The sequence below is a fragment of the Rhinopithecus roxellana genome, chromosome 4 (genome assembly GCF_007565055.1).
Source record: "Rhinopithecus roxellana isolate Shanxi Qingling chromosome 4, ASM756505v1, whole genome shotgun sequence".
NCBI lineage: Eukaryota > Metazoa > Chordata > Mammalia > Primates > Cercopithecidae > Rhinopithecus > Rhinopithecus roxellana.
In genome coordinates this window covers 77,887,378-77,915,229 of record NC_044552.1, presented here as the reverse complement: position 1 = coordinate 77,915,229, position 27,852 = coordinate 77,887,378, and the positions used below count along the sequence as shown (strand labels likewise).

At 39.7% G+C, this 27,852-nt stretch overlaps 1 protein-coding gene across 3 annotated transcripts; it reads right to left on the bottom strand.

Moving 5' to 3' along the window:
- Positions 1-284: 284 nt before the first annotated feature.
- Positions 285-22,691, bottom strand: POPDC3 (popeye domain containing 3). 3 transcript variants are annotated; one of them, XM_010352511.2, is made up of 4 exons: positions 22,510-22,691; positions 3,423-4,164; positions 1,710-1,818; positions 285-758 (listed from the first exon to the last, which is right to left on the bottom strand). In XM_010352511.2, the coding sequence occupies exons 2-4, from the start codon at positions 3,905-3,907 to the stop codon at positions 477-479; spliced, it is 876 nt and encodes a 291-aa protein (XP_010350813.1). In that variant the 5' UTR covers positions 3,908-4,164; positions 22,510-22,691; the 3' UTR covers positions 285-476. The 3 variants fall into 3 exon arrangements, with proteins under 3 accessions (XP_010350813.1, XP_010350812.1, XP_030783986.1); XM_010352510.2 differs by having other exon boundaries at positions 22,502-22,632; XM_030928126.1 differs by lacking the exon at positions 22,510-22,691 and adding an exon at positions 4,979-5,093.
- Positions 22,692-27,852: the final 5,161 nt, after the last annotated feature.

Sequence of the window (27,852 nt, the reverse complement as noted above, 5' to 3'; positions counted from 1 at the left end):
ATTGCTGCCCACCACAGTAATATATCTTCCTTTCACTGGAGGTTGTAGCAAAAAAGTGAATTCTGGAAATGCTTATGTGGACAGTAGCAACCCACCCTCAGGCTGAGAATACTTGCTGGCTGCTTCTTGAGAAGCAACCACTGAGTCTATAGGGCAAGACAATGCATTTGAGTAAATGTGAGAAAAGAATTGAAAATGTGGAATTTCATTCTCCCAGGTTTGATGCAGAAAAGGGCAAACTGCCCATAGTCATCTACCCCCTCCTCAATTATAACAATAAGAAATACAAGAAACATTTGTAAAATTTATTTACAATGCAGTTGTTGAAAGGAATAAAACAGTTAGCAATGGTATCTCACTCCTGAATTTGATTTATAAAAATATTAGGGAGCTCTTTTTTTTGTATTTTCCTATTTCATTTGGGGAATGATGAAGAGAGAGTCTTTTTTTATACTTATACATTTCAGACTTTGATGTCATTTATCACAGTATCGTCTGGAATTCCGAAAATGTTGTGTCAGGGGTGATCTGCGTATTTCTGGACTTGACATTTGATAGAAGTTGGGTAGCCGAATATCATAGTGATATCTTTTTCCTATATATACCCTGTCATTCAAGGCATAGAGTTTATCTGCAATGTCACTGCCAATTAGCACTGAAAACAAGCGGGAGATATAACGATGCTGAGCAAAGAGCAGATACAATTTCTTTCTCCTCCAAGACACATATCGACAATCAGTTTCTGCAGTGAGGGTTACCTAAAAAACACAAGACCACACATAAACAGATGTGGAAGCAAGAAAACTTCTGCCACATTTTTTCTACCCTAAATGTTAAATTAATTTCACCTGCTGCCTTTTTAAGGTTGAAAAAGCCCACTGACCTACAATATATTGCAAAAATCGAAACTATAAAATTTGTTACTATATATATAATCTATAATATGAATAATCACAATGTTCTAGCCATCTTCAATCTATCTGTTTTTCTAAGTCCCAGTATCTATATTTCTTTCATTGAAGGGAGAACTACTTGATATTTTAAAAAAAAGTTGGCTAATGTTACAGAAATATTTCCAAGTCAATTCTGAAGACTGCGGACATTTAACCCTAATGCAGTTTCTGCAGTAGAAAATAGAATGTATATACCTAATTTGCATACATATTTGAGTTTGCTGCATACACACATATATTTATAAGAAAATTGTATAACAAAATAAATGAAACCTGCTGAAATGATTATCTTTCAAAACTGCCAGACGTGGCAGCAGAGTAATGACAGTAAGTTTAGCATTCTGTTGCTGGAAAACAAGTGAAATCCACTGGCATTTTAAATTTAAAAAATCATTTATTTTTTAATAAGTGCAGTTTTTGTTCTTGATGTTTTCTAGACTGTCACATTAGCAGTGTTTAGTCAAATCTCAATTATATTTTAATTCCTAAATATGCAGTTATGCAAAGTATAGCTTAAAGTATTGATCACAGCCTCCTTTCTGTCATATGCAGCACCTGCTCTTCTCATCACTGGACCTATAAAATGGCATTAATCATCAGGAGTCCAACAGAATTGGGAAGTCATGTATGCTGCAAAGTACATTCCAAAGTCTTAAAATATTCTTTTCTTATCCACTGTTCTGTTTGGTTACTTATTATTAAACAAACATCGGTTTGAAAGAGGGAGTGCTAACTGTGTGGTCTGGTATCCCTTACCTGAAAAATGCCTTCCTCTGTGGGTCTCAGTGAATCCCACTCAGGAGAATCCAGGAACTGAAGGGGGAAAATGTAATGCAGAAATTCGCCATCAACTGTCACTCTGATCCTATCAAAACACAAGAACAACATTTATAAGGGAAAGAGAAAGACAGCACATAACTGGGGAGGGGTGGGGGGGGTAGAGGAAGTGTATTTCAGATCCCTGATGACTCTTTTGCCCTTTACGATTTTGAAAGGCAAATATTAAATTCATACATTATAATAAGTGACATAATATCCTGTAAGATTCATGTTCTCACGTTCCTTACACAGTCAGGATTCTGGAATATTGAGTGAAATTCAGAAAATGCATCAAGTTGTACATTTATGATATATATCTATTTATGCATGCATATTATGCTTCAATAAAACGTTTTAATGGACTCTGTCAGATTTTACATTAAGTAGGGAAACATTTAAGAGCATAGAGGAGTTCTGCAAGTACCTCTGTCAACCAAATTTTTATTTATTTTTTGAGACGGAGTCTCAGTCTGTTGCCCAGTGTGGAGTGCAGTGGCATGATCTCGGCTCCCTGGAACCTCCTCCTCCCAGGTTGAAGCGATTCTCATGCCTCAGCCTCCCGAGTAGCTGGGATTACAAGCATGCACCACGATGTCCAGCTAAGTTTTTGGTATTTTTAGTAGAGATGGGGTTTCACCATGTTGGCCAGGCTGGTCTCGAACTCCTGACCTCAAGTGATCCACTAGCCTTGGCCTCCCAAAGTGCTGGGATTACAGGCATGAGCCACCACGCTTGGCCTGTAAGCCAAATTTTTAACTTTTTGAAAACCATGAGTAATCCCACTATTGTTTCCTCTCCCAAACTTTGTTTTCAAAGTTTATTTTATTTTATTTTTGAGATAGAGTCTCATTCTGTTGCTTAGGCTGGAGTGTAGTGGCATGATCTCAGCTCACTGCAACCTCCACCTCCCACCCAGGCTCAAGCAATTATCCTGCCTCACCCTCCCGAGTAGCTGGGACTACAGGCACATGCCACCATGCCTGGATAATTTTGTTTTTGTATTTATAGTAGAGATGGGAGTTTCACAATGTTGGCCAGGCTGGTCTTGAACCGCTGACCTCAGGTGATTATCCTGCCTCGGCCTCCCAAAGTGCTGGGATTATAGGTGTGAGCCACCACACCTGGCCTATTTTCAAAGTTTAGATTTCTATGTATGTGCCTGAAGTGTCCCCCCGCCTGCTTCCCATGGGCAATTGCTAGAGTGTACTGAAGAAAAAAAGATAATAATAAAATTTAAATGTTCTCTGTTACTTAAAAGAATGCCCTATCAAAGAGTCTTTAAAATACTTTGCACGCCAATATAAGTATTCTATTAATTCAAGCTGACATCATCCTCTTCTTGACTTTCAGTAATTATCTAGGAAACAAATATCATATCCAGATAAACAAATTCATACTTTAATTTTAAGATTCATGTAATTTGATTTCTAAGATGAAATATTAACGCTCTTGATTATTTTCTGCTTCAAGTAAATAATGCCATATACTCTAAATGGCTATGTCTGTGACTCATGTATCAAAGAGTTCCTCAACCCTCAGGGTGCTAAATGCCACCAAGGACTATGCAATACTGAGATGGAAAAATATAGTGGAAAGAAATACAAACAACTAATACTTGAGGAAAGACATGCAAGCACCAAAGGTACAAACCTTCCTGAAACAAGCAAGGAGAGTTTATCAATGGAAGTTTTCCCCTGCATGGCATAACAGTGTTCCTTTTCCAAAGTAACCACTTCAGAGCTCAAAGCAATCGTTCTGAAGACAGGCAAAGAGATCCCCAGGGGCTGGAAAAGGGAGCTGTACAGCACTTGGAATTCTCGGGCAAAGGTTATGCTGCGAACTTGATATGCAATATGAACAAATTGCATGAAGCAGATGACAAAGAGGACAAAATTCCAGGAAAATATGTCGGCTGCACAGACATCTACCCAAGCCCAGACAGCAGAACAGAGAAAACCCAACCCCAGCAAACTGAAGACATAAAGGAGCCCGAAGAATCCACTGCCACCCATGAAGCCTACTACAAACAAAATACTGGCAAGATGATAAATGGCTCCTTCGGCCTCTTGCTTCCAGGTTGTGCAGACTGGGTGTTCATCTATTAGGTTCTTCCATAAACTTGAATTTCTTTCCATGGCTATATTACTGCCTGCTTCACTTTTCAGTTGACTTTAGATGACATTGAAACAGGTAACTAAGTCCTTTGGTTTTCTTTCCATCATGGGAGTTTTGCTCAGTCTTAACAAAACCAGAGAAAACTTGGACACTGGAGTTGGTGCTGATTAAAGGCTTCGTGTGTATGGATCTTGAAAAACTAAGAATCCCATGCTCGCTTCTTTAAGTTCATCTGGGCTCCTGATTTGGATCCAGTCCGCAAATATTTTGCTATTTTCTATGCAAGAGAAAAAAGATAAAGGATCTAATTAAACAAAAAGGAGAATTGTGAGGTATATTTAATGATCAGCAGAGCAAGCTGACCTCCTATTTTCTATGAAGTTAGAGTATTTTAAGCACAAGTGCTGTTGGGTGTTAAATTTCTATGGTCTAAAAAGTATATTTATTAAAATTAGCTACGTATTTTTCAAGGTAGCTAAGTGCTGTATATTAATCTCGTCTCTATGGGAGTGATTTATACCTCAGAATCACCTGGGACAGTGACTAAAAATGTGGGCCGGGCGAGGTGGCGTGTGCCTGGAATCCTATCCCTTTGGGAGGCTGAGGCGGGTGGATCACTTGAGTCCGGACGTTTGAGACCAGCCTGGCCAACATGGTGAAACCCCGTCTCTACTAAAAATACAAAAATTACCCGGGCGTGGTGGCGTGTGCCTGGGATCCCAGCTACTCAAGATGCTGAGGCACAAGAATCACTTGGACTTGGGAGACAGAGGCTTCAGTGAGCCGAGATCGCACCACTGCACTTCAGCCTAGGTGAAAGAGTAAGACTCTGTATTAAATATATATATATATTTACACACACACAGACACGTATATGTGTGTACATATGTGTGTCTGTATATGTGTGTGTATATATATATAAAATTGCAGATTCATGGACTGCTTCCAGATACATGAATCAGAATCACTGCAGGCAGGACCCAGATGTTTGTATTTTAAGCTCCCCATGTGATTCTGATGTGTTAATCCATGGTTCTCCATGGCCCACCCTTTGAGGGATACTGTCTGATAATAGGTCATTCACCACTTACACATGAATTTGAGGCTGAGAGAGGTCAGGTAATTTATCCCAGGCCACACAGTGGTCACTGGCAGAGCAGAACTTTGGCGCTCATGCCCATGTGCTGGGTCCAATCATGTGGCCTCTCATGAACGATTTTAAAATTTGGCATGATAAGGAACCCTACTGTATCAATAAACATAAGAAACATAATTAGAAGTCACATTCTAAGAGCATTAATTGACTATGAAAATGTTTAATAAATTAGATTGAAATTATTTGAGAAACATAAATGTAGTACTACTTTGTTGTATTAGTAGTTATTTCAGGTTAAAGTTTGCATCATATGACTAAATAAATATTAATATTCCTGTTACGTATTTATTTACCAGATGGTCAAAAATATTACCAGCTCTGCACATATATTCTCTAGCCTTTCAGCCATATGGTGGAAATGCTAATATATAATCTGAGTCAGGAGAGCATTAGCCATGATGACAGAGCTACAGGATATATGTATCATTTGCCACCCGGTTTCCTAACAATAAATGATTTCAGTGTAAAGCATTCATGACATTGATTTTTTTAAAACCATGGTAACATTCAAAAGCCTTGAACTTGTGTGCTATATTTAGTGTTTTGTTTTTGAAATAGATTATTTCCAGCACACCTGTTAATAAACTATCAGATATCACAGATCTTGCCCCATCGGGGAAAAAATACACAGAGGTGAAAATAACTTAGCTGGAGTAAAAAAAAATGGAACAGTGTAATCACCAACAGAAGTAGAAATGGAAATAAAGGAGCTGTTGTTGAAGTTCCTGATTTTTCATCTTAGTGATTCTTTTCTCAGTAAGTAATGACTTTAAGAACACTGCCAGGTGCATCATTTAAAAAAAAAAGAAAAAAAACACCTAGACTTACAACTTATAGTCATATTGTTGTTTTTACTTGTTTTCAATTACATTTCAAACATCCTGCATATCCCTAATTATTCTCCCCACCAATCAATCTATGAGATGATGGTGATGAAATTCAAGACAGGCCAGCATCCTGAACGTGTTCAGTTTCTCCTCTTCTAAACAAAGCACAAAATTCTATTCTATTGGATATGACAACAAAGAAAAATTATTTTAAAAATACAATGAGTAGTGAGAATTGCAAAATACTAGGCTGCAAATGTCAGTCTCCCTGCTGTTTCAAAACTAGGGCATTTTAAATCAATCAATTCTTCAGGATACCAAACACACCCACGAAAGCCAGTATTAAAAAGATTTGCTAGTGGAGCTCTGAACTTTGGTTTGAACTTCCTTAAAAATTTATATTCCTCAGCGAAATGTTAAATGATGCTAATAGAGAAAGGCCATGTAAAACGTTCGTGGCAATTCAGAAGGGAACTTTTGGGAACCCTGTCTCCTTAAAAATCTTGATTTGTAGGATATATTGGGACTCCTACATTCCAGGGTCATGACCCATTATGATTATAAGGGGAACTGTGCTTCCACCTTTTCTAATCCACTTCGTTTCATTCAGCTGTTACCAACCCATCTTTTTATCCTTGATACTGTACCACTCAGTGCAGCGTGCTGACTTGCCCGGATTAAATTACTCCACACCCAGCCCTTCTCCACTTGGTGTGTTTTTATTTGGTCACCAAAACAGATATGCTTTATTAGAAGTGGAAGAACTGACAGGGGCAGGTGATGAGCAGGAGTGTCCTTCTGACATGTGCCAGCAGCACTATATGAATGTTCAACATGATTCATCAACCAGCTGTCTGCCTTAAAGGCCTGTAGGCCTGAGGTCATGTTTTGCGTAAATAAATGCTCACATGCCAAAGTGGCACAATGGATTTCTTTCCTAAGCACTAAAGTTGATCTTCACTGCAAAAGAAGTTAGCACACTGAGCTACAAATGATGAAGACAAACTCAAGTGCAAATAAACACAGTTGTTCCAAGCTCATCTGTTTTTTTTTTCTCTTTAAATTGTTAAAATTATGAGTTATACAGGAATAGGAAATGTAAATGAAGATACAAGGATGCTCAATGACATGCAATGTAAACCTGCTGGCAAATTAGCTATAAACTGCATTTATTGCAATAGAACTTATGCATTTATTATCTCATTGCATCACACTCATTGCCACGAGGGAGGCAGAATCTAAATCATTACGCCCAGCTTACAAACGAGAAAAGAAGGGCACAGATTGGTTGAGTCTCTGGCTTCAGGTAAAAGAGGTAGTGGCATGGAGCTCCAGTTCCCCTCCGCCCCTCTTTAGACCCTCTCCAACATTCAGTGCCAGCTCTCAAGACTGTGAATCAAATATTAATGTTTTGGGGAACCTAACAGGGATATTCTTCCAGGGCTGCTTTGCCAAGAAAATAAAAATCCTAACCATAGATATTTCAGACTTACCCTAATATGTTCTTGTACTGTTCAGTTTGTAACTCTTAGAATATTGCTGGGGACACAGAGAGCTGCTCATGAATAATTTGCTGTATTATTCAATATTGACTGGTTTCCTCTCCTAGACTGAAATTCTAAAGGGCAGCAGGGGCAAAGACAAATGCTTTTGTATTTCTGAGCCCTAGCACTCCATAAGTTTGGCTTAATACATTGGTATAGAAGTGCAAGCACTCTGCCTTCTCCCTTCTCACTCTATCCAATGTAACAGATGTTGTAACATCTTCTGTCATCTATGGGCACAGAAATGGGGAGATCCAAATGTCCAAGATGTTTAAGTGCAAGAACAGAGGAGCTGGGGCATCACTTTTTCAAAATGCCTGGCACAACCCCAAATGCATAAGGGAATCCTTTTGTCTGTTCACAACCTTGAACTCCTTAAGAACAGTTTACTGCTTTGATTAAAAACAACAACTCGGGCAGTCAGTGGTATTGAGTGAGTTTTGGTTGCTAAGCAACCCACAAACTCAACATTCCATCAATATTCTACTCATTAATTGGGATCAGCTCTCAACTTTGGCATGTGTTCCCTAAGCTAAATTCTCATTTCTTAAGCTGTTTTTTTTGACTTGTCCTTGAGGTGGTACATTTACCCAGCAACTATGTGCCAGGCATATTTTTAAAATTATCTCATTTAACAACCCCAGGAGGAAAGTACTATTATCTCCATTTTACAGATAAGAAAATTTAAATTCAGAGAAAAAAATAAGTTGTTCAAGGTCACTTTGCTTATAATGGAACTAAGATTGCACCCAGGTCTGCCTGATTCCAAAGCTCATAGTCTATACCACATTATTTTGCTTCCACTACAAAAAGATTTAGAAAATGTAGCTTTAGCCTCCTCTCTGCCACATAGGTGAGCTCCGGCATGTTTATTCATCAGTAAAGCAGAGGAAATATCATCCTATTCTATCTACCTAAAGAGTACTGGAGGTTGAAACAAAAATCTATATTAAATATGATTTGCAAATTTGAAAACAATATAGAAATAGCATCACTATACTTGTTGGTTTTGTGTTACAGAGTTGGGCCATTAGGAGAGTATGGTTTTGGTGGTGGTGGTTTTTTTTTTTTTTTTTTTGAGATGGAGTCTCGCTCTGTCACCCAGGCTGGAGTGCAGTGGTGCAATCTCGGCTCACTACAACCTCCGCCTCCCGGGTTCAAGTGATTCTCCTGCCTCAGCCTCTTAAGTAGCTGGGATTAGAGGCATGTGCCACCACCCCAGCTAATTTTTGTATTTTTAGTAGAGACGGGGTTTCACCATGTTGGCCAGGCTGGTCATGAACTCAACCTCAAGTGATCCGCCCACCTTGGCCTCCCAAAGTATTGGGATTGCAGGCATGAGCCACTGCGCCCGGCCAAGAGTATAGTTTTCAAAAACCTTCTTTCCCCCAGATGATTACAACTGAAGACAGAAATACTGATGAGTCACTTTTGGCTGCTATCAATCTTTAAATTATAAATTCTAAACTTACTCATTTCTGCAGGGGTGATCTCTGTGTTATTCTCCCCTATCTTGTGTGTTCTGACTTCCTACTGGTGGTAGATACAGACCAGTAACCAAGCTTCTCCTGAGTCTTCATTGTCTAGTGGTCAAAGAGCCTGTTTCTGGGAAGCCATCATCAATCTTCTACCTCAATGTTTAGTGCTTCCTAAACTGCAAGGGTGTCCTCAGATCATCTGCATCAGAATCACCTGGGTAACCTGTTAAACATGCCCCTTCTCTGGCCCAACCCAAGAAAACTGAGCCAGACTCACTGCAGTAGGACCCAGGAAGATGAATTTCTAATAAGCTCTCAGTTGATTCTTCTGCACACTAAAGTTTGACAGGCATTGTTTTATGCTATTCCTGAATGACGTCTGAATTACCCTTGCCAAACATGTTTGTAGGACTTCAGCTTTGTCCATTTTTGCCTGACAGCTGGCTGTCCTTCCATGCTGATTACTCAATGTCATGTGCTTCCATCCTGTTTTCTGTTGGTGGGATGTAGTGCTGGTGTTAGCTCACCATTCTCTTATCTAGTCTATCCACTTTGATTACTACTCAAGAGAAGGGTTCTAGTCTTGGCTGTATCCCTAGATAGCTATGTGATTTTTTTTTTTTTTTTGAGACGGAGTCTCACTCTGCCACCCAGGCTGGAGTGCAGTGGCCAGATCTCAGCTCACTGCAAGCTCCGCCTCCCGGGTTTACGCCATTCTCCTGCCTCAGCCTCCTGAGTAGCTGGGACTACAGGCGCCCGCCACCTCGCCCGGCTAGTTTTTTGTATTTTTTTTTTAGTAGAGACGGGGTTTCACCGTGTTAGCCAGGATGGTCTCGATCTCCTGACCTCGTGATCTGCCCACCCACCTCAGCCTCCCAAAGCTATGTGATTTTAATCTCCTTAGACCGGTTTCTTCATTGGTAAAATGAAAGAATTGGATATCATAAGAGCTCTAAAACGACATGACTCCATATGATGTGGAGTAGAAGATGATTCCAAACATAGGTCAAAATATAGAGCCGAGTGGCAGAACTGCAGGTCTTAACACCAGGTGTTTGGGGCCCAGCTCCAGAGACTGTTACTTAACTGGCCTGTTTTGTCGGCGGGGCACTGAATTTTTTCACAAAATTCCCAGGGATTTTGATGTTCAACCAGGGTTAAGAACTGTTGAACAAATCTAAGAGACAGGAAGGAGGTGACAGGTGGGGGCGGGGGAGGGAAAAGAGACACCAGAACATTCCACATAATAAAGGATCTGGATTTTGATCCTTGTTTTTAAGGAACTGGAAAGGTACATTTTCTCTTCATGTGTTCTCACTTCCATCCTTTGCCCTGGTGAAAAGATGTTTTCCTTCCATACACTCATCAGTCCAAGAGAGATGAAGGCTCGTGGACATTTTGCAGCAGCCTTTCCTGACCATGGTAGCTTGAAGTGCATCTTGTAAGCTGAGTTTTTAATGGCCTTTTTATCTATCCACATAGCCTCCATCATAGATTGTGTCATATTGATCATTATGTATTTTTCCTTTTTAAAGCATCACAATTTTTAAATTTTTTTCAGTTGGGTTACATATTCAAGCATTAAAAAAATGAGCCTAGGTGGTGTGTGTGTGTGTGTGTGTGTGTGTGTGTGTGTGTGTAGAATAACAGCTTTATTGATCATTGTGTGTGTGTATATATATATATATTTAAATATATTTGAAATATTCCTCTGTCTAGCACAAAGTGGTCTTTAGTAAACATTTATTGACTGATAAAGATGAGTGCACAAGTAGGAAAACCATGTTTGAAATAAGCTTGGGAATAAGGGTTAGTAAGTCAGAAAGCTCCTGAATCAACAGTTGTTGAATTAAAAAAAAAAAAAATAGGAGGCATCTATTAGACTATGAAGAATATGAAGAAGAAGTGAAAGGATCTGTTGAGACAGAGGAACAAAGAAGGGTTGAAGACATTTTGGAGTTATGCAAGATCTTGAAGTTAGGGAATAAGTCAGAGGAAAAAGGAACTCAGTTTTAGCCATGTTTAATCTGATTCTCTGAGTCTAGCAGAATTTACAGCAGAGGATAAAGGGTAGGATAAAGGGAGAGAGAATTAGCAGTTACTATCACACATCACACAGGTCAATGCTAAATAAAAACTGGGGTTGTTAAGGTTATTGAAAAAGAGCATAGGGAGACATGAAAGTCTTCACAATAGATTGTGAAGACTGTACAAAAGTAAAGAATGGGCTGGGTGCGGTGGGCTCACGCCTGTAATCCCAGCACTTTGGGAGGCTGAGGAGGATGGATCACTTGAGGCCAGGAGTTCAAGACCAGCCTGGTCAACATGGTGAGACCCCATCTCTACTAAAAATACAAAAATTAGCCAGGTGTGATGGTGGGCGCCTATAATCCCAGCTACTTGGGAGGCTGAGGCAGGAGAATTGCTTGAACCTGGGAGGCAGAGGTTGCAATAAGCTGCAGAGCGAGACTCAGCCTCAAAAAAAAAGTAAAGAATAAGTCATTAATGTTTATATTGATTACATATTGAAATGATAGTTTTAGAAATAGTGGGTTAAATAAAACCTATTATTAAAGCTGTCTTCATTTGTTCTTACTTTAAAAAAATGTTGCTTATGTGACTTACATTATATTTCTATTGGACAATGCTGGTCTAGAGTCTCTCAAGTAACAGAAGAAATGAGAAGACTTGGCATGATGCTATGCAAACATTGCATATGTATAATGCATAAGTGTATAAATGTGGAAGAATTATCCAAGATTCAGAACAGAGTGTTGACGGAAATATAAGTGGTATAGGTTACAATATTCATATGCTGCCATCAGTCAGATGTTACCCAAAGCATAGATGTCACCATCTGGTTTCTGCCTACAGGGGTGGCCAACCCCAGTATAGCACTTGTCTCCTTTATCCTACCAAGGGAAGTATCACTTTTTTCCTTTTGCCTGAGGCGAGTTCCCCCTTCCCAAGCAATTATATTACATGGTTTCATTTTCTCATTTCATCTTCTGTGTGGATTCCAGAGTATCCATGCCAGCCTTTGCTTTCATACAATACTTGGAGACTCTTCATGTACCACCAGTCTCTTAGGCTGGAGCATGCCTTTGATCCTCCTTATCAATGAGATCTTGGAGTCTCCTTGAGACTTGAGGAAATCAAAGAACATGCGGACAGGCTACACTGGATATTTTTCTGTTCTCATGTCTCAGCTAACATCACATTTATCTCTACCCATGATTTATCTCTCATTTTATCACACACTGTGGCAGGCAGAATTCTAAGATGCTCTCAACATTCCCACCCTCCTGGTATACATGCCCTGTGTCATTCCCTCTCCTTGAGTGTGGGCAGAACCCGTGAATGGAATGGGATAGATGCTCCCTTGATTAGGTAACATTATATGGCAAATGGTGGTGGAATAGCCACTCTCATGATTATGTTAAGTTATATAGGACTCCATCATAGGACTGGAGAGAGATTGGATGTCAGAGTGATCGATGTACTCCTACTGGAAGAAGGCGAACATCCATGTGTGAACTGCCTGTGGGGTTTACAAGGAAAGGAACAGCAGGCAGCCTCTATGAGCTTGAAGAAGTCCCAGCCAACAGTTAGCAAGATAACTGGGATTTCAGTACTACAACCACAAGGAACTGTATTCTGTGAACCATCTGAGAAGCTTGGAAGAGGACCCTATACTCCAAAGAAGAAGCTCAGAGTGTCTGACAGGTTGATTGCAGGCTTGGGAGGTCCTGAGCAGAAGATCCAGCTCAACAGTGCCTGGACTCCCAACCCACAAAAACTGATAACAAATGTTTATTGTTTTAAGATGTTAAGTTTGTAATCATTTTTTATACAGCAACAGAAAACTGAACACACACATAAACAGTTATAAGTACTCACTGTATATGAGGCTTTTCATTAATCTAATAATCTATATTTTACAATGGAATCAGAATATAGATCTGTGAAGCTGAAGACACTCAATCCTTGCTAGATTTAAATCAGGAAAATCAGGTGAGAATCGTTCCTTGATAGAACCTGGAAAACAAGACCCTATGAGAGACCCTGGGAATTACATTAAATTCACTGTGGTTCCCAGTGTCACTGAAGAGGTTTTCCTTTCATACAGTCAGGTAGTCACCATACCGTTAAGCATTTGAACACATGGGGAACTTCCACAATAGTTATGACATTCATATACCAATCTCCAAAATTCCTGGAATACCATGGTTTTCATGGTTGATCAGTCAGTTCTTTGTAACATTGAGCCCTAAAGATAGGGCAAATACTTAACCGTTTCAGATACATTCAGAGATTGACACTCAAAATACAGCCCAGAGAAACTCAAAATAATTAACTCTGTATTTCTTCAAATTGTGTGACACCACCAAGGCCAGATGACTTCAGCATTGGGAAGGCAATATCCAGCTCTCATCTTCTTGATTCTCATGTGCTACCCCTAGCATCTAGCATTTACTGAGCAGATAGTTTTATTGTCCAGTTTTTAAAGATGAGAAAATTGAGGTATTAGGAAAGTTAAGTTGGTTGCCTAAGGAAATGCGAATGATAGAGCCCAGATTCACTCCCAGGCAGGCAGATGCCAGTGTCTGCTCTCTTCACCACCAAAATATCCTGCTACATGTATAATTTCAACAAATATCTGGATTTACAGGAACAAAACAAATCAACAGCATTCTTATTTTCTTTCTTCAGTTTAGATTCAATAATTTAAATGTCTTCTTAAGAAACTACAGTTTTTTGAGGCTCAGAGGGCTAGGAGGGTATGTCCTACAAGTTGAGTCACTCAGCCCTATAGTTGCAAAAATCCTTAATTTGAAGAAGCAGCAATAAATCTCTACTTCTCAAGCTTGCCATTAGACTGTTTTAAATAATTGACAGGCTCTGCTTAAGTTCTTCTGACTTCTCCATATCCTGGAAATGGTTAAAGGCATAAGCAGGAAGCCACTCCCTTTTGATGAGCTGCTATGACATCATGCAGTAAGTTTACTAAAGAGAGATTCCTGATGAAAGATGCAAGAGAAACTAGATACATTAAGCAGTCGTTTCTTTATATGAATCAATGGTAGACACCTGTGCTTTCCTGTACTCCAAGTGACCTATATGCAGAAAATGAACTCACTTTTTCTATGTTTATATCAAGTTCTCAAGTTCCTTCCTGGCAAACAGCCCTAACAAGATCATCTATGATAGCTCATTAGCCATAATCTCTGCCTTTTCTTTTTTTTCTGGCTAAATAACCAGGTGGACTCTTTTAGTAGAGAGAATGCCAGATGTAGATATCACCCTTATTGTCTCAACAGCATGACACTTAATAGCACTCCTACGCTACTTTAATCAACTAGAGTCAATTCTACTGTAACCCAACAACATATGATTCTGAACAGTCACTGCACTATACTAAACTGTGCAGTAACAACCACAGGGCTCACAAGAAAATGGGGTTAGGGATATAACACTTTAAATCTTCATCAGTGGCACATTCTTTAAGATAGGAATTTAATAAAAACAATAGCACAGTTATATCTATCTATCTATCTATCTATCTATCTATCTATCTATCTATCTATCTTAAATGGTTTAAAATACACAAATATGGCACTTGATCTTAAAAAAAAGAAGGCCAAAATTTTGCTAGGGAAGTGGTATGGGAATGGTTGCAATTTGTGAGTTACAGTGAAGTGGTGGAAGAAGGAATAAAAAACTGCACTCTTTCTCAGCCCTTAAATCGTAGAATGAGCATGTTTTTACATAGGAAAGTTCACAAGTGTGAAAGGACAGCAAAGTGTAAATTTTCAGAATAATACATGGCAAACCAAGAGAGCTGGTAGATGTTTGAGAAGTATGTGTTTGCATTTTGCATTTTGTGTATCCCTACATAGCTTAGGTCAGCTAGTTGCAATTTAATGCATTCACCCAGTGTTTCTTCTGGGTAAAACATGCATAAGCAAACACGAAAGTTGTATTATGCCCAAATCGTTCCCTAATATATGTCAATTTTGTTGGAATAATGCTTACTTTCAAAACATGCATTATAACATAATTAACTGTATCATTAGCTCTCAAATGGCCATAAAAATAGTCAGTTAATATATGCAATAATTTAGGGCCAGGTATAGTGGCTCCTGCCTATAATCCCAGCACTTTGGGAGGCCGAGGTGGGAGGAGTGCTTGAGCACAGGAGTTTAAGACCAGCCTGAGCAACAAAGTGAGACCCCAGCTCTACAAAAAATAAAAAAAATTTGGTGGGCATGGTGGCATGCACTTGTATTCCCAGCTACTCAGGAGGCTGAGGCAGGCGAACCACTTAAGCCCAGGAGGTCAAGGTTGCAGAGAGCTGTGATCACACCACTGCACTCCAGCCTGGGTGACAGAGAAAGACCCTGTCTCAAATAATAATAATAATAATTATTATTATTCATTAAAATCCTGTCCTCATGGAGCCTGCATTTTAGTGAAATTCAAATGTTAACACTATTTAAGTCGTCTTCAAAACTGAGGTCTATTTTAAATATTACTAAAAATACACTTTATCTACAAATAAACTACCTAACACTTATTTTATTTATTTTATTAAATTAGAGATGGAGTCTCCCTGTGTTGCCCAGCCTGGTCTTAAACTCCCAGACTCAAGTAATCCTCCCACCTTGGCCTCCCAAAGTGCTGGGATTACAGGCGTGAGCCACTGTGCCCAGCCATTAAAACTCATTTAAAGTCAGTTGTTGCATACTAAATTTTAAATAAATGCTACATTTAAAGCAGTCTAAAGTATTAATGAGATTAGAATCATTAGCTTAAATTTCCTTTCATATCTGACCAAGTATTGATCAAGGACGGTCCACTAGTTGGTGGGTTTCCATGCATTACCAAGATTTAATATAAACTTGAAAATGAATACAAAGAACAGAAAATAAGCTGAGATTCCACAAAATAAATTCCAAACAGAATGTTTTAAAGTGCTTCTGTTTTTCTCTTTTTCTCATGGAGGTTAAATTTCCTTTTATAACAGAGGGAAAAAGGTACTATCTATCCTTCATGCATTGTGACTTCCAGAACAATTATAATGTAAAATGTGTATGGAACTTGAATTCTAACACCACCCCTCCTCCATCTTGAATGGAGGAATAAGTAATAACTACCAGCATCTTTTGAGTAGCAACCCTGTGTCAGAACCTGCGTGGACTACTACATGTATATTATTTCATAGCTCCAAAAATACTGGGGGGGCAGGAGGGAGGGTTAGTTGTTTTCCTATTTTTCAAGCAAGAAAACCTCTTTAAGAAAGACTTGGCCAAGTTAGAATCCAAATATCCTCATACCTAACCTGCTTCTGTTTATACCATGCTACACTTTCATTTATAAATCAGTTACATTTTAATCATTTAGACAAGTATGGTGAATGAAGAAAACAGAGGAGAAATTAAAACAAGATAATATAATCATTATGGAGAACAAAGATGAGATAGTGTAAGAATAATTGGTGTCTTTGAAGTAGAGAATTACAAAATGGGAAAGAAAAAGCATTTATAATGGGGAAAAAAAAAACTCTGAAATTAAGAACAACAGATTATTCCAATAGAAAGGATAGAAACAGAAGGAATGCACCAGGTTCCATGAAAAATTGATATAGAGCTTAACAATGATATAGCCTGAATTATTACACTTCAGGATTAGAAAGGATACTTTAGGATTCCAGGCAGAAAAAGCAAATCAATTGCAAGGAACAAATTTTTTTTTAGATGGAGTTTCCCTCTTTGCCCCAGGCTGGAGTGCAATGGCACAATCTCGGCTCACTGCAACCTCCACCTCTGGGGTTCAAGTGATTCACCTGCCTCACCCTTGCAAGTAACTGGGATTAAAGGTGCATGATACCACATCCGGCTAATTTTTTGTATTTTTAGTAGAGATGGGGTTTTACAATGTTGGCCAGCCTGGTCTTGAACTCCTGACCTCAAGTGATCTGCCCGCCTTGGCCTCCCAAAGTGCTGGAATTACAGGCGTGAGCCACAGCACCCAGCCAGAAATTTTGAAACCAACCTTAGACTTCTCTACAGCCACATTAGATGCTAGCAGTGAATGGAGCAAGGGCTATATAATCCGGAGGTAAGGAAACTGGCTCAAAAATGGTATAGCCAGCCAAATGGTCATTCAAGTACAGATGCTCCCCAATGTACAATGAACTCATGGTAAGTTGCAAATATCATAAGCTGAAAACACATGTTGGACTTACAATATTTTCAATTTATGTTGATGATGTGTTTACTTGGGTGTAACCACACCAAAAGTTTAGCATACTGAATGTGTATTGTCTCTGCGCCGTTATAAAGTTGAAAAATGGTTAAGTCAAACCGTTGTGAGTCAGGGACTGTCTGGAAAGAAACATGGACATTTCAAACATAAAAAGACACAGGAAATGAGCCCTTCTTGGAAACAAACACATTGACAAAATCTAGCCAATCAAAGGATGAATCAAAAGTTGATACTTGAGATGCCATGGTAAAAGAACCAGTGATTCATCATGATTTCATTTAGTTATAAAAATGAGAGTAAATTATATCGGAAATGGCCAGGCGTGGTGTCTCACACCTGTAATCCCAGCACTTTGGGAGGCCGAGGCGGGTGGATCACGAGGTCAGGAGTTCGAGACCAGCCTGACCAACATGGTAAAACCTGTCTCTACTAAAAATACAAAAATTAGCTGGGCGTGGTGGTACATGCCTGTAATCCCAGCTACTAAGGAGGCTGAGGCAGAAGAATCGCTTGAACCTGGGAGGCTGAGGTTGCAATGAGCCAACATCACACCTCTGCACTCTGGCCTGGGCAACAGAGCAAGACTCCATCTCAAAAAAAAAAAAAAATTGTATCGGAAATGAAGTTTACAAAACCCAATGCAAATGTTATAGATCCTCACAATATAAACATATTTTTAAAATTGGGGCTGGGTATAGTGGCTTATGCCTGTAATCCCAGCACTTTGGGAGGCTGAGGTGGGAGGATGCCTTGAGCCTAGGAGTTTGAGATCAGCCTGGGTAACATAGTGAGACCCTAACTCTACCCAAAAAAAAAAAAAAAAAAAAGCTGGGTGTGGTGGTGCGTGCTTGTCGTCCCAGCTACATGGGAGGCTGAGGTGGAAGGACTGCTTGAGCCTGGGAGGCTGAGGTTACAGTGAGATTGATCATACCACTACACTCAGCCTGGGTGACAGAGTGTGACCCTGTCTCCAAAATTTAAAAAAATAATAAAAAATAGGCCGGGTGCAGTGGCTCATGCCTGTAATCCCAGCACTTTGGGAGGACAAGGTGGGAGGATCACCTGAGGTCAGGAGTTTGAGACTAGGTTGGGCAATATGGTGAAACCCCATCTCTACTAAAAGTACAAAAATTAGCTGGGTGGCATGGTGCATGCCTGTAATCCCAGCTACTCGGGAGGCTGAGGCAGGGGAATCGCTTGAACCCAGGAGGCAGAGGTTGCAGTGGGCTGAGATCGCAGTGGGCTGAGATCGCACCACTGCACTCCAGCCTGGGGTGACAGAGCGAGACTATCTCAATAAATAAATAATAAACAAATAATAAAAATTGGGATATGAGTAGAAGTGAAACTATAGGAAATAGTAAAAGTGCCCAGTGTTCCATCCTTTATAATAAGGAGCCTCTGTCTAAATTAATGTATGCTTTAAAATTCTTGATCTCAAGATGTATTCAGAATCTTTTCTCTTAGTTTGGAAGACTTGTTTAGAACCTGTTATCTCTCAGGATGAAGGAATACTGATGTCAAATTCAGCAATTCCTTCACTTTCACTACAGTTTCTTCTGTTAAAAATACCATAATTTTTTTATTTTAAAAAGCATATATAGTATCATCCTGTTAAAACTTTAGATAAATTTAACAGTTTACCTGAACAACGAACAACTCACAAATCAGGCAGCACTCAGAACCAGAAGAGGTTCACAGAGCTCTATCCAGCAGCATGAGCTGCAGTTTTTATAAACTGATCACAGAAGTAAAAAACCAAAATCACTCGATTGGCTACAGCTCTGCATCTGCTTTATTTGGGCATGGTGTGATGAGCTGGCTGCCTATGATTGGCTGAAACCTGGCTATTTTAATATATAATGTAATATATTAAAAAAGTATATTTTTATATATTACAAAAAATATACTCTTGAGTTAGATTTGTTTGTTTATGTACAAAGTTAGTTTTTCACATAGGAACTCAAAGTAGGGAGAAAGCCTCAGGCCAATGGCATCCTGCTTATTTAACAATTCTATTTTTTATAAAAGCATTTCTTTTTAATCGATTGACTTTTTTTTTTTTTTTTTTTTTAGACAGAGCTTTGCTCTGTCACCTAGGCTGGAGTGCAGTGGTGCGATCTTGGCTCACTGCAACCTCCACCTCCCAGGTTCGAATGATTCTCCTGCCTCAGCCTCCCAAGTAGCTGGGACTACAGGCGCGCGCAACCATGCCTGGCTAATTTTTGTATTTTTAGTAGATACAGGGTTTCACCACGTTGTCCAGGCTGGTCTCAAACTCCTGACCTCAGGTGATCCGCCCGCCTCAGCCTCCCAAAGTGCTGGGATTACAGGCGTAAGCCACCAAGCCTTGCCAATATATCCTATTTGTATAAAAATAGAAGGACATATGCAATGATTTTCACTTCATGTTAAAGATGAATATGTCTTGATGGTGGTATAGAAACTATTTTTACCTTTTTAAAAATAGCTGTATTATTTATATTATAATTATTTTGGGAAACAATATGGTGATTGTATATCAATGTAAAAAAATTTTAAATATAAAAACTTCAAAAAATCCATGAACCCAGCAAACAGAATTAACAAACATCAACACTGTCATATTTTCTTTAGATTGTTTCATAATAAAGAAAAATTCCACACAAAAATTTGAAGACTGCCATGGATTGTTCTCCAGGACCAGTCGCTGCCCATCCACTCCCTATATAGTACATAATTTATATTTCTTTATATTTAAATATTCACTAATTTAAAAATACAATGTAAAATGAAACATACAATATAAAATGAAATTCTGGACTAGAAATAACTCAAAGTGTTGGGTTTTTTTCAGATTCGCACTTAAATTTTTTTTCTGATAAATAATTTTGAACACACACAAAAATAGAGAAAATAGTATACAATAAATTCCCATATACTTGTTACCCAGACTCAACAATTATCAAGATTTTGCCACATAGAATTTTTGAAATTAAAAGCAAAAGCTGTTATCTACAATTCAGCTGCAACTTGTTCAGCTAGGAAACAAACACCTTCCAAGAAAGACAGGAAGAACCAAGATTAGCTGTGCTCTTTTCTCTGTGCAGGTACTAGTTCCTACAAACACAGATCCATTTAGGAGTCACAGCAACTCTGAAACCTACATATTATTGTCAGCATTGTTCAGAGTGGAAAATGAAGCTCAGAGGGATGGAGATTCTTCTATAAGCATAGCCAGTTGCTTGTCCTTCCAATACTACTACCCCACAACCCCTTCCTTCATGATCCCATCCTAGCCAATTTCAGTGTGCCAGAGTCACTGGAGGTTATTACCCCGTTGAAGAACACAAAATAAGAAAGTATTGCTGTAAGTCTGTGTAAATTAATCCCTGGATTTTCTGGTTTGGAGGAGGACCCTGCATTTTTACAGGTAACTTCAGTCAGGAACTTTTGGTTATTTATTTATTTAATTTAGAAAACACATAATATAATTTTACCTGTAAGACTTTTTCTTATAACTACTTAGATAAAAGGGAGAGACATTTTCTCTCTTCCTTTAAAACAATCTAATCAGTGATTCAATATACTCTTCTGTTAATTGGAGGGAAATTCATTCTCTCGAGAGAGCTCATAATCCCAGCTGACCAATGACCATAATTACCAAATGTGATCTCAACTGCAGTTTATAGACTTTCAGATCTATCATGGATATTTCCAAAGCAGTTTTGAAATCTCTTGCCTGCCATGTTGCTTATGTGTTACATTCACATACTGTAGCAAATGCTTCATAACATTCTTAATTTTTCCTGGAGACTGTTTCAAAATAAGCAGGCATCAGCGCTCTAGTGTGTCAACCCTATCTACTGTGTCAATCCTATCTAGTGTGTCAGTCTTGTGGTGAAAAGTATGCGATTTTTGTTTCCCATGACACATTTTTATTTAATAGCATAGAATGTAACCATTTAGAGGCAGAGGATGCACCATGATTCAGCTATTTTGAGGGACTGATATGATTAAAGAAACTCAACTATCAACTATTTCCCATTTAAATGTATAAAATTTTGAGGACAGAGAATATCTTAGATTTCAATTAATATTTGTATCCCAAGCTCCTGAAGACACACACACATACACACCCACAATTTTTCAGGACAGGAAAGAACCTAAGAGATATCTGGAATCTGGGATCATCCAGAGCTCTTCAATTTGCAAATATGGAAACTGAGATCCAATTTTTTGTTTATATTTTCTGTCTCACGTAGTTCTTGTTTGGCTTTCTATTGTCACAAAGAACAATGCCAAGTTATTGTACTCTCACAAGAGGATATTTTCACGCAACAGTCTGTAGAATTAAAAACCAGAAGAAAAAATAGCCACCTTAGTATGAACAGGCAACAATAATTTTTTAAGGCTGCTATAAAACTCAATTGCAGTTTGTAGGCTTGCAAATTCAAAATATCTAACTACCGATATTAGAGTGAAAAGTCAGGAAGCAACGAAGTTTAGTAAATCAAATTGCGTTCAAAAGGGGGCTTCTAATTCTACTTTTCCATTTATTATTTACAAACAGAATTTTTCACTTTCTGCAAATGTCTTCTGACTAAATTTTTGGCACTGCCCCTTACTGTATTTTGATTGTGTCTTTCATCTTTGCCAAAAATACAGACCATCAAAACTATACCACTGTAACCGACATGGTGATAAGACAACTTACTAATTGGCAAATTTCTTTTTTGGCAGGGGATCCCCAAATAGAGAAAACAGGTCAGCGCGACCTTTGATGAGGCAGCTTTTTCTTACCCCCAACTCTGTGACAACAGTGTGAGAGCACTGACACCAGTCAGGCCCTTTGCTTACAGACAGGGGAAAGGAAACTCCCGGCGGTGGCATGACTTCCCCAAGAAACCCAAGACTGACAAGGGCCCCTAGGAACGGCTTTTCTTCCTTGCAAACCTGGCCTGTTTATTTGGACTCCAGGGTGCCTGGGGCCAGAGTAGGACCTGCGGGAGAAGATCTGGGAGGAATATTCGCCCAGAAGCCTCTAGGGCAGACGACACGCGTTCTCCAGGGGTCGGCGCGGATAGGAACCGCAGCAGAGGACCCCCCTAGACTTCCGAGCTGCGAGCGGCTGCGCAGACGGGACCCCAGACCCCAGACCCCAGACCCTAGGGCGCGGAGTTGACGGGAGCCGGGAAGGGAGCGGCGCGGGCAGCGCGGGAACGCGGAGCAGCGAGACGCAAGCGCTCGCAGGGGTCGCCGGCCCAGCAGAAGTCGCGCCCGCTAAGTTGCCCCAAGCGGCCGCGAGGTGCGAGGGTGCGGACAGCTCGGAAGGCGGCGGCCGCAGCGCCCCCGGACTCACCTTCTTACCTTTCCTTCCCGGCCCTGCGTGGAGCTCCAGCCCGGCGCCCGCAGAAGTTTACCGGCGGAGCACCCTGGACGCGGATGGCCCGCGCGGACGGCCTCAGCACCCGCTTCGCGAGTGCCTCGCCGCCCACCCCGCGGCGCCGGGCACAGCGTGACCGCAGCGGGCTCCGGGGCGGCGCGGCGGCGCGGACGGGGGCCGGGCACGGGCGCGCGCCCCGGGGCGCAGCCGGGTGGGCGGGCGCGGCGGCACTGTCTGGGCCGGGGCAGGCGGTTCGGCCACCGGGGTGCGGGGCTGCGGAGAATCCTGGCGGCCGCTACAGACCAAAGTTTCCAAAGATGCGCTTCCCCGAGTGTATACGGCTCCCGGTTGTAACATACACCTAGTATTCACAGTCACACTAGGCAGGAGCGATGGGCTGGCTGCTGAACCAAGGCAACTGCACGCTGGCTCTCTCACTCCCGCTCCGCACACACCGTAAACAAAATGAAGAGGTAAATCACCATAGTGGGGACGGGAATATCTGGGTGTATTGGACAGAGAGAAAGAGAGAGGTAAATATAGTATTTTTTTTCTTCTTAGAGATGAGGTCTCTGTCACCCAGGCTGGAGTGCAGTGGCGATCACGGCTCACTTCTATCTCGACCTCCTGGGACCAAGTATCCTCCTGACTCAGCCTCCAAAGCTTAGGATTGCACCACACCCAACCAATAAAATATCTATATTCAAATCAGTGAACATCTCCAAAAGCAAACGAGTAAAGGGCATAGACAATCATAAAAGGAAAAAATTTAAAAGCACAAATGACAAACTCATATCAGTAATAACCAAATGCATACATTTTTTAAAGCAATCAGATGCATTTTTTTCTTCCTTTGCAATTAGCAAAGTTTTGTTTTGTTTTTGTGATGGAACAAATGTGAGGGTTGGTGACGACCAGTAAAACACGCCACTAATTTTGAGAATTTCATCTCCTTTCTTCTCGCTCACTTTCATTTTATATAACCATATTGGTAATAGTGACTCCAGGAACAAGCATTTATTGAGCAATCGGTGTCTTTTTTGAGTTCCAGGGTAACCACAAAAACAATGAATATAGATGGTAAAATTAACTCCCTTTAATTGATGCTGGAACTGAGGATCAAGAAATATACATATTCTTACAACCCAGAAATGGGTAGAAACCAGGTGACTCCTAGGCCTTTATTTACACTCTTCATTCCAGAGATTTGCTGAAATGTTGGAAATCCAGTTTGAACTGGATGTAGTCCATGGGGTGTGTGTGTGTGTGTGTGTATATATATATATATTATATATGTATACCTTTAAACTATGGCCAGGGAAGTGAGAAGGCCATGAACTTTGAGGTCAGATGTACTCTGGATTTAGGTTTTACTTTAGTTTAGTGCCCTACATTTTAAAAATTCAAGGATTATATTACAGTTATTTTTAATTAAAAAAACTCAGAAGCTGTTACTGTTGCCCTGGGTTCTTATGATCTCCCATGATAGAGATTAAAAGAGATCACCAAACATGGTAGCAAAGGAAAGTGTATTCAGCTTGTGCGCAAGGGAGTCAGCACCAAGAAAGGCAAAGGAACGAACTGCTCTGAGGCTAGTGTGTGGGTGAGTTTTATAGGATCTTTCTGTAGGGGGGGTTACATCAGGGCACCTATAGGAGGAGTTTTTCTAGTGCTTGCACAGTGGCCCAATGTGCTTTTTCATACATCATATGTAGCATTAGCATTTTAAATCTCCACCCCAGGAGTAATTTTTAGCATTAAAGTGAGGAAGGGGTAACTGTAGGTTGGAGTCTAACTGTACAGGTGGGGATCTGGGGAAGTCCCTAGCCCTCTGAAATAGGAGCTTGCAGTTAACAGCTTCTTGGGTCTTTTGTTACCGATTGACTGAGAGTAGGATAAGTTAGAGCCTGAGTAAGGAGCTTTTATCCTTTTTCACCACACCATCTTAAAATAGCTTCCCTGTCTCAATGCAACAAATATATGCCTGTGTGACAGATTCTTCAGTGGCCCCAATGGTTTCTGATTCCCAGTATCTCTTCATGTTCATACTTGTATTGGATCCCCTCCTCCTAAGAGGGGTTGGGACTTGTGACTTGCTTCTGAAAGTAAATATAACAAAGGTGGTGGCTATCACTCCCATGACTACTACATTACATTATAAAAGACTCTCTCTTATGAACAGACTCTCTCTAGAGACTGTCCTGTCTGGCCTGATGAAGGCAGTGGCCATGCTTGCGAAGTCCACATGGTGAGGAACCATGGGCAGCCTCTAGGCGCTGTAAGGCAGCTTCTGGCCCATAGCCAACCAGCAAGAAGTCCTACAAACTCCAGGAAATGAATTCTGTCAACAGTCTAAGTGAACTTGGAAGTAAATCTTCCCCCAATCATCCACATGAGAACACAGACCAATGACACCAAAATTGCAGTTTTGTGAAACCCTAAGCAGAGGATCCATTTAATCCATGCCTGTACTCCTAAATGCACCCACCGCCCCAAATTTTGAGAGTATATTATATAGAGTACAACCCCTGTTTGAAAATTTTGTGTTAAATACTGCTGCCCTGCTGTGTTCTGATTTTTCTCTTTCTTACTCCTTCACGTACATTTTCTTACCTTGATCATGGCAGAGTTCTCTTTTTCTGTATCCCTCCATTTTTTGTTATTATACATTTTATTATATAAGTAATACATGAATATAATGTGATATACTAAGTTATATTGCTTGGCATCATACTGTATCTGCCAACTATCTTTTCCAGACGACAAAATATCTTGAAGTTCATTTATCTTTTCACATATATAGTATATAAAAAATTCTTCTTTTAAAATGACTATATACTACCATATTATTAGTACGTCTACCTGAAATAATGGAAAGGATCAGAATCCAGTTTAAAAGCCTTTATTCACCTGAAAAGCTGAGAATGCCGTTCAGATAACACAGACTCCAAAGGAAGGGAGTCAGTGCTCCAGAGTTAAGATCTTGCATATACAGGCAGAAAACAAAGAAACGTAGTGGGATTATAACATTTTCTATACAAGGCTGGCTTATGAGTTACAACAATTTAATTAGTTACAAGTTGTTTTCTTTTCCATAAGTTTATTTTCTTTTCCTATTTGAAAGAGTGTATTTAACATTCCATCTTAGACAATGTGCTGGTCATGAAGTCTGTGAAAGAGGAAAGAGGGAAGTTACTTTATAATGAAGGTCAACAGTTAAGAGAGAAGGGGTCTTCCCTGGTGCCCGTTAGTCGTTTATAACATTTTACAAAACAACATCGGTAAGGAAAAAGGCTAATCTATCATCAGAGAAACAAAGGTCACAGCTGCCTACTTTATAAAGCTGCCTGTTTACATGTGACTCAGATCCCATAATCAAGATTCCCTTAAGGCTCAAAATGTTTTAAAGTCCCAACAGCTTAGATTTTTACTTGTTTTCACAAACATATAACAGTGCATCCATCCTCTTAACTATTTAGATTGTTTGTAGGATTTTTTTTTTTTTTTTTTTTTTTTTTTTTTTTTTTTTTTTTTTGAGACACAGTCTCATTGTGCCACCCAGGCTGGAGTAGCGCAGTGGTACAGTCTTGGCTCACTGCAACTGCAACCTCTGCATCCTGGGTTTAAGCAATTCTCCTGCTTCAGCCTCCCAAGTAACTGGGATTATAGGCACCTGCCACCACACCCAGCTAATTTTTGTGTTTTTTAATAGAGGTGGAGTTTCACCATGTTGGTCAGGCTGGTCTTGAACTCCTGACCTCAAGTGATCCACCTGCCTTGGCCTCCCAAAGTGCTGGGATTACAGGCATGAGCCACGTCACTCAGCCTGTTTCTAGTATTTGATGTAGCAAACAAATGTGTGCGTGTTCCTTGGACACATATGTGATTATTTCTCCAGAATATATGCTCAGAAGTAGGGCTCTGAGTATGTTCATTTTCATTTTATTTGCTACTGACAAATCGTTCTCCAGAGTGTATATGTCCATTTATATCCCTACCAGGTATGTAGGAGAGTGCTCTTGCCTGCACTCTTCTTTCTTCACACCCCCCACTGATACCTGATATTACCCAACTTTAAAATTTTTGCTCTAACTCTCTTTCATATTCCTGTTCTCCTCTCTTTTTTTGCATTTTCCTTTTCTTCCTCCTCCTTCTCTCTCTCCTCCCTCATGTTTCCTGCCTCTGTTCCCTCTCTTTCAGTTTCGTCTGTTCTTTTGTTTGCTCATCTGCTTTGTAAAAATTTATAATTTGTTTTAATGTAAAATTTATAATCTTTAAAATTTAATTTATAATTTAATTTGTAACCTGATTCATAATGAAGATTATAAAAATATCTGTCAGCAAATGTACATTTACAAAATAACTGCCAATGTCATTGCCAATGACAATATAGTGGGTTGTATGTTAGTGGCCAACCATGTTTTAAAAAAAATTGATGTAAAATAGCCGTAACATAAAAGTAACCATCTCAAAATGTACAAGTCAGTAACATTTAGTACATTAAGTGTTGTGCAACCAACACCTCTCTCTAGCTTCAAAACATTTAATCTCTCCAAAGGAAAGCTCCATATACATAAAACCTTCACTTTCCAATTCCCCTTTCTCCCCTGGCAACCACTGACCGGCTTTTTGTCTCTATGGATTTTCCTGTTCTAGATGTTTCATATAAATGGAATCATACAATGTATGACATTGTATGTCTGGTTTCTTTCACTTGGCATAATGTTTTTGAGATTAATCCACATTGTAGCATGTAGGAATTTCTTCCTTTTTATGTCTAAATAATATTACATTGTTTATTATGCCATATTTTGTTAATCCATTTTCTGATGATGAACATTTGGGCACTTCCACCATTTGAGTATTGTGAATAGTGCTGCTGTTAACATTTTTGTGTAAGTTTTTGTTTGAATACTTTTGCCTATACACCTTGGGGAAGAATTGCTGGGTCATATGGTAATTCTATGTTTATTTTTTTAAGGAACTACCACACTGTTTTCTATAACAACTGTATCATTTTACAGTCCTACTAACAATTTATGAGTGTTCTTATTTCTCCACATTCTTGGCAACACTTATTATTTTCTTTTTTTTAAAATATAGCTATTTTAGTGGGTGTGAAGTAGTATCTCATTGTTTTGATTTGCATCTCTAATGACTCATGATGTTGAATGTCATTTCATGTGGTTGTTGGGCATTTCCATATCTTTAGAGGAATGCCTGTTTAAGTCCTTTGCCAATTTTTCAGTTGGGTTGCCTATCTTTTTGTTGTTGAGTTGTAAGAGGTCTTTATATATTTTGGATACCAGACAACCTCTATCAGATAT

Bases quoted from the DNA above. Each gene is read 5' to 3' on its own strand.
- POPDC3 (XM_010352511.2), bottom strand. From the start codon at position 3,907: ATGGAAAGAAATTCAAGTTTATGGAAGAACCTAATAGATGAACACCCA. The intron at 1,819-3,422 runs GTTTGTACCTTT...GTGTTTTGATAG, and splicing joins TCCTTGCTTGTTTCAGGAAG to GATCAGAGTGACAGTTGATG. The intron at 759-1,709 runs GTAAGGGATACC...TGTGTTTTTTAG, and splicing joins CAGAGGAAGGCATTTTTCAG to GTAACCCTCACTGCAGAAAC.